The 7,184-nt window shown below is 49.9% G+C and overlaps 1 protein-coding gene across 3 annotated transcripts in view; it reads left to right on the forward strand.

Annotated features, from left to right (window-relative positions):
- The window catches only part of ARMH4 (armadillo like helical domain containing 4), a 67,399-nt gene extending 60,814 nt beyond the window's left edge, over positions 1-6,585 (forward strand). For 2 of the 3 annotated variants that reach the window (XM_085315082.1, XM_085315084.1), the window contains 2 exons: positions 1,221-1,355; positions 1,569-6,585. In XM_085315082.1, coding sequence (XP_085171208.1) covers positions 1,221-1,355; positions 1,569-1,637 — 204 coding nt within the window. In that variant the 3' untranslated portion in view covers positions 1,638-6,585. The remainder of the gene's footprint in view (positions 1-1,220; positions 1,356-1,568) is intronic. The other variant, XM_085315083.1, reaches the window with a different exon arrangement.
- Positions 6,586-7,184: the final 599 nt, after the last annotated feature.

A 7,184-nucleotide genomic window follows, 5' to 3' on the forward strand; every position in this document is an offset into this window, starting at 1 on the left:
CTTTGCAGTATAGCCTTCCTCCCAAAACAGCTCCTTGCCCTTTCCATGCACTCCCACCCCGGTATCTGGCGCCTGGGCAGCGCCCTGCCAACGAGCGCACCGTAAGGATGTGTCGAGACCCTGCTAGTTCGGATTCATAGCAAAAAGGGTAACGGCAGCTCTGGGCCAGCGGCTCTCTGGATTGGGCTCTGTTAAGCACATGCATCTCGGCCTCAGTTTATGCCTGTGATGCCTGGGGAGCTTGTTGTAACACTCAGCCTATTTTTCACAGCATGTAGCAAAGCTCTTGGAGCGTTTACAGGTATTCCTCGTGGCTTGTGGTTGCCTGCCTTTGGCAGTCAATAAAGGTTTTCCTTTACACGTGCATGCTTGTTAACGTGACACAGGCACTTCACCCCAGCACTTGCCGCTCTGCGTCAGAATGATTTCCTTTCCTAAGTGCAGGCAAGCGATGCATTGTCTCATCTGCCACGAGGAAGCAACTGTGAGCAAAAGCTAACGGTTAGTGAATAGCTGTGATTTCCAGCTAGGTCCTGGAGTGTGGCTGGTTAGGGGCTGGGAGTCCAGTGAGTCACTCAAAATCCATCCTCCAATGGCCCTTAAAAACCTAATGGGTCAGTTCACATCTGGCCCTTGCAGGTAAACCCTGCCAGGGTCTTTTGTTCACATCAATTTTGGTTTTAATAGGATGTAACTCTTTAAAACTTTGATTTGGAAACAAGGAAGGTTTCATTTAATGTGTCCTTAAACCTCTGTGACCACGGTGCAGAATGTGGCCCAGATTCCACCTACATGGGACATCAGAAAAAGGGTTCAAAAAGGTAGCAAGTTACATGAGTTTTGTTTAAAAATTGATGTCAGAGTGGATTATTCCCCATATACCACATCCTCAGAAACAGGCGCTTCTGATTCCTGCTGGATTAGAGTGCCGAGCCAGTTTGAACCAGTCTAGGAATTTCTGTGTAAAATAAAGGTGGATAAAGTGCAGATTTGTTTCAAAGAGTTCCCAAGTGTTTTTTTTTTTTTTTTGGTTTGTTTGTTTGGTTTTTTTTAAGGAATCCTGTATATCGATCTCATCTTTTGCAGGGGTAATAAGGACCCAAACACAATAAACTTAGAGGAAAGCAGCACAGGGATGTATTGCAGTCCTAGGCTAGTAAAGAACAACTCTGAACGGACGGTTTTGCGAGTGCTGCTGTGCTTGTCTCTTTTCCATGTAGGCAGGATACATGTCGGGAATGCTGGTTCCTGTAGGAGTCGGGATAGCTGGAGCCCTCTTTATCCTGGGAGCGCTCTACAGCATTAAGATCATGAATCGCCGACGGAGAAATGGCTCAAAGAGGCACAAAAGAAAGGTACACCAGCTGTGAGGGAGAACTCCCAGTCTGCTCGTACCCGCTGTGCTGCTAGCAGCTTTGGTTATAAAGCAAACGCGGTCTGGTTACGGCGACACGTTCCTCCGGGCTGAACGCCCTGCGGTTCTGGATTGTAGCGCTGGGGGAGGGGGTTCGATGCTGCTCGTTTTGTTTTTGCATTTGGAGCGCTTTAACGTTTCTTTTCTCCCCTAGCAGAGGGAATTTAACAGCATGCAAGACCGAGTAATGCTCTTAGCTGACAGCTCTGAAGATGAATTTTGAATCGAACTGCAGAGCCGTTGTGATACCCAGTGACTTTTCAAGTGAGGGAGGGGGAGAAAAAGAACAAACGAATTTCTGCTGCATTACTGCTCTCAGCTGCTCGGAGCCACCRAGCAGCGGCTGGTACCACCCTGGCAAAACGGCATGCTATATTCTACATGTAACGCGCAGTGATGTTTGTTTTGATACAGTAGTGAGATTTCACATTCACACCGGCACCTCATTCAGATCTGCAGCGCATATTGCTACAGCTGGAGCTGATGCATATGGATGATTATTTTCCTGTTATCCCGGTGTGCTCTTTTGGTTCTGGCTGGCAATAATCTAATCATAACAATAGCTCTCACCTAATCGGCGAATGGAAATCTTTACTGTGAACGACTACTGTCCAATTTGTTGACTTTTAAATGTTACATTACATGAGCTAGAGTTCATTAGTGCTAAAATTAGCTGCTCTGCTTAATTAATGAGTTATACACTTGAACTATATCCCTTGTCAACTGAAAAGTGCCCAAGTACAGTGTTGTTAATACAGTTTGAAACATAGTTCCACACCCTTTTACCCAATTCTCACCTGTTCTTTCCCAAATCCTCCCGTCAGCTCTGTTCCACGCTTCTTGGAAACACACAGGAATGGCCTCAACACTTGATTCACAACAAAAACCTTAGTCCATTTTCAACCAGCACTACCTGTTACAGCACAATAAATACCAGCACGCACATACCAATGGATAGTCTTGCATGGATCTCTTAGCTTTTGTTCAGTGTGCAAATAGGTGACAGAAAAGGCAGGTTCAGTTTTTGGCTYCTGGTTCACCTCTTTCACAAGGCTGTGTTCGCATAGAAATGAAAGCAAAGCATCTGTCTCCTTTCCCAGCTGGTAATTGCATTTTCTGCCACTGAAAACTTCACGAACGACAGCACCTTTGAGAGGTCTGATGGATGTCAGATCTTGTCTCTGTACAACCGAATGCAGAAAGGTGTTGAAGCCTGCAGAGTTAGTGGCTGCCAGTGTCGAGGGCTTCATGGCTAATAGGGGGATAGTCATAATTCAGTGGGCGGCCACAGCTGGAGTGACGTCTGTAAAATAGTCAAGTTGGGGARCATCTGGCCGAAGGGGAAGGGTGACTGAAGCTGTAGGATAGACAGCTGCGCAGGGCTGTGGAGAATAAGCCTCAAAGGTACGATTAAAGGAAGCATTGGATGAGGGCAACATGTTGCAGAGGGAAAGAGCCAGGGTCGGAGATGTGACTGTAATCAAGTAGGGGTAACTAGTCTCGTTGTGCACAGGAATGCTGTAAAACAACTGAAAAAAGGGCTGTGTTACCTTGCCTTTGTTTCAGGTTGTGAAATGACTCTTTAATCTTACATTTGTGCAAAACATACATGTTTCTGTGGTGGAAATCACCATTTTGAGGGAAGTCATCCTTCATAGAGTAACAGTGTTGCCAGAGGAGACATGATTAGACAAATAAGGTCAGAGCACACGTTTGCTGAGATTAAATCCCTCCAAGTCTTTGAAGAGGTGGAAGAGAGAAGTGTATGAGGCGGGACACGTGCAGGATTTCATTCTCTGTAAAGGTGAAAAAGCCTGGCCCGTTGCAAAGTATAGATGTATGTGATGGTGAACAAATGTCTTCTGGGCACAGGAATGTGTTTGCAGGGTGCAAAGCACATTTAGAAGACTTGTCTGAAACTCGCTTCTCTCTGAGAGGGTCCAGGGTCCCCTCTGGACATTAAGTCATCAGATGGGATGTTCAGTTCTAAACAAGCAGTGCTCTTCAGAGCCCAACTACTTCCCTGCAGGCGTTCCCCACATCTAGTGAGTTGCTGGGAGATGGACRGGCAGGACCACCTGTATTCAAAATGCTGCTACTGATGCAAGTCTTCCAGTCTAAGAGCTGTGCCTGGTCCCTCACATGTTCATCCCACCAACTGTGTGAGAAGCTGGTTGTGGAAGGCAAGATAAAGCCCAGCCCATCAGCATGCTGGGGAGCTTCATTCCCTAATCCCTTTAAGATGGGCTTTTCCAGCCTGCACTCCGCAATGCTTGCTTCTCTCCTGTTCTGTTCCTGAAACTTTGATCATAAGAATTTTGCCTTGCTAAAAGAAACCCCAGATCTCCTAAAAGCCACTGACTGGCAGCATCTATTTCCACTTGTAATCCTCTGCCCACTGCTAAGTCCAGGTGCCCTTACACAAAATGAAAACCTCTTTYTTCTGTAACAAGTCATTGGTCCAAGCTAAGAGCAACTTTTCCTTCTCGGCTGGTTGCTCCCTATTTCTTTCTCRTTCTGAAGTCTTTTGGTGCTTGGAGGTGGTTAGGAGGAGTTAACAGTCCAGTTTAGCTTTGGTAGCTATCTAGTCCTGGCAGCTGGGGTTTGGGGAACCAGGAAGTCTTTTCCTTTGGGCTTTTTGTGGAGCTGTTCACAGCAAGTGGCGATGCAGGTTGTGAGGTGGAATGATTTTTCCTCCAGTCCAGCTTGCTTCAGATTACCTCCAGAGGGAACTGGCTTCTAGGCACAGCACCATGCAGGCTGGAAACGAGATAACAGAGGCAGCTGCAAGATGTTCCTGTGAAGGGTCTCTCCAGTTCAGATAGGGGTGCATGAAGAGTTAGCAATGGCAAAGGGGGCCTCTCTGCAGGAGGGAGCTTGTCTTTGAGGAGCAACGTTGGTAACTGGGCTGGCCGATTCCTCTGCATGCAGCTATACCCTGAAAGAGAGACCTGAGCTGATACTGGAAAATAGGAGCCGCCAGAGATAGAACAGARTAGAGCAGATGGACCAGCAAGAGCCAGACAGCTGGGGATCAGCAGGGTTTTGTGCAGTAACAGCCTGTGAAGGACAGTCTTCTCTTGTTTTCCTGTTAATGGTGATGTGCTTGCGCAGTTTGTGAAAACTGCACAAGTTGCGTTAAGTAACGGATAAAACACGTGGCTCCCAGGCAGTTACGAGGAGGAGGGATGGCTGAGCCCGGCTGGGGATCTGAGTGCAAATGCTGTGGCTCTGGCAATGCAGGAAGAGCTCCTGAGATGGGCTGCGAGTTTGATGGAGTGGAAAGGCTGGGAGGAAGGTGCCACGGCCTTTCATTGCGCTAGTAAAACCCGAATGTGGGAAACACTAACTTTTTACAGTTGCAGCGTTTCACTGTCTCTCTTTTTCTCCCTCCTCAATGTAATGAGCTTAGTAAGAAATTAAGGGGAAGGCTGCTTGTCAGAGTGCTGAAGCCAGCATTTTGGTGAAACAGCTGAGTGCTAGGTGCCCTGGGCAGTGCGGATGTCCTTCGCTTGGTGAGAACATGGAGCGGATGTGCTCTGCTCCAGCAAAGCAGGCGTTTTCCCTGATGCTGGGAAAATGGCCATGCAAGAAGGAGCTGACAACTAATTGCAATGGTGTCTTAGTGGTTGTAGAAGAAGTGTGGTGAGACAAACTGGGCAGGCAGGGAAGTTGGAGCTAAATGGGATGCCCAGCTAAATGACCATCTTGGTCTTGGCTCTGGAGTCCGTGCTGGAGCCAGAGCGGTGCACAYGTGCTGTAGAAAGGCTGCCCAAAGACTTTGCAGGTGGTCCAGCTTCACTCCCAGGCCTATCTCTGGCTCTGGATACCACTCTGCACTGGGATTGCTCCCAGGTTTGTTGTCCTGCTTGAGCCATGGTGCCTTGGTTGGGAAGTGCTGGCCAGCAGAAGACTACTGTTGGCCAACTTTCTGAGCCAAGAAGAGCTACGCAGCAGTGCAGAGAGATCTCGAGCAATGGCCATTTGATGGGGAATGCTTGCTGGTCCTGGGGACTTTGGAGCAGGGCTCAGATGCCAGCGTTTCTCCGTGGTCTAAGAGGGCGTGCAGGAGGAGAGCCCCAGTACCAGCACGTTCAATGGGAAAACACCAGGCTTACACACGGGGGCACCTACAGAAGGGTCTCARCTGTGTTGCTAGCTTGGCAGTCTAGTTCTTTGGGCCATAACTGGTCCCGAAGATGCTACTGCCTGTGCCCCGTGTGTGAGCAAAATCATCATCTGTGGAGAGATGCTGCGCTCATGGGACAGTGGTTTCCATGCCTTGAAGCACCAGGAGCTTTAGTCGCTTTTATTTAATAGCTGTTTCTGGCCAGGCACMTGCCCCAGAGCCTGTAGGCTCCACRTATCTTGCTGCATAGAGCGGAGGCAAGAGAGACAGTCGAAATGAGCCTAGAGTCCAGTGAAACTGCGGGGAGCCGTCGGGGCACAGGCAGGGGTTTCTGCGGTGCCCCTGACGCCGGGGAACGTTGCTGCAGGCCCTGAAAGCGCAAGCGTCACTTAGCGCTGCCCCTGCTCGGTGCCGATGCCAGGCCGGCAGCCGCTGGGCCCGTAAAAATCTCTGCACAGCGTTAGGGGCGTTTGCTGAAATTATCGGATTGCAGCCGGGAGACAGGGAGGTTTCCAGTGGGGGCGGATTAATCCGTCGATTGAACTGATAGCTCCGCGTTTCTAAAACAGCCACACGAGCAGGCAGATTCCCCGCGCTGGTGGCTTCGCCGCGGCAGTAGCGGTCTCGCGGCTGGGCGCGGGGTGAGCAGCTCGCCTCTGGCGTCCTGTGGGCGCCCGGCGTGCTGGCGCTGCCCCATAGCACAAGCCCGAATTTCCTGGAGGGCRTCGCAGAACCGTTTCAGCCTTTCGGGCGCCGTTTCCTAGGGGAGGAAGGAGCCGGCCYGACGGGCAGGTCCTGTCGTGCCGAAAGGCGCCTGCTCCGTGCAGCCGCTGGTGGTCGAAGGTGTCGCCGGTGCCGGATGCTCAGCCGCGACGAGACCTCCTGGGGCTGCGASCGCGTGCGCGGAGCGATGCTGCCAGTCCGCGGGCTTTCTTGCGGGTTTTTCTCTTTCCGACGAGAGCGACTCGTGCTGTACCTATGGATCGTAGCACCCTGTTAACTTAAAAACGGTGGGAAATAAAAAGCTGTCCGTCATACCCGGCTCTCGCGCCTCGGCTCCCTGATTTACCGCCCGCGGAGTCCAGCGGCTCGCGGGGAAGGCCGTCCGGCGCGCGGCCGCGCAGGGGCCTCCGTGGGGCTGCGCATTCGCAAAGCTGTTTGGCCCCTTCGTGACTCTTTCCATGGGAAAAAAACAGTGCTGGAAGAAGATAAACCCCCCCAAAAAAAGTTTTTTTTGGTYGTGGCCAACAGAAGAGCCCCAGCTCCTTTCCCCGCGGTGCGGATACGTGGGAAGGTCTGAAAACCAGATTTTTTTTGGGGGGGGGAGGGAATGGGGAGCAAACTGCTATTACACTAAAAAGAAAGAGAGACGGGAAAATAAAATAAAAAAAATCCTGCAAAAATGCGACCTCCTTCATATAAATGGGTATCCAGAAAAAAGGTCGAGGATTTCTGTGGGAGAATCAAAGCAGCTGCAATTGCACAAGCAAAGCCTCAGTAATGAAACCATTTGCCAGTGTCAGGAAGTAATTTAGATTTGGGGTGTTGCAGTCAAAATAGTGCAATCATTGGTTTTAATCACATTTTAAGTCAGGAAGCTGAAAATCCTTATTTTGCATAATTGATTGAACAATTTTTTTT

This window comes from Rhea americana, unplaced genomic scaffold, assembly GCF_003343005.1.
Source record: "Rhea americana isolate MKP2758 unplaced genomic scaffold, rheAme1 scaffold_42, whole genome shotgun sequence".
In the NCBI taxonomy this organism is placed as follows: Eukaryota; Metazoa; Chordata; class Aves; order Rheiformes; family Rheidae; genus Rhea; species Rhea americana.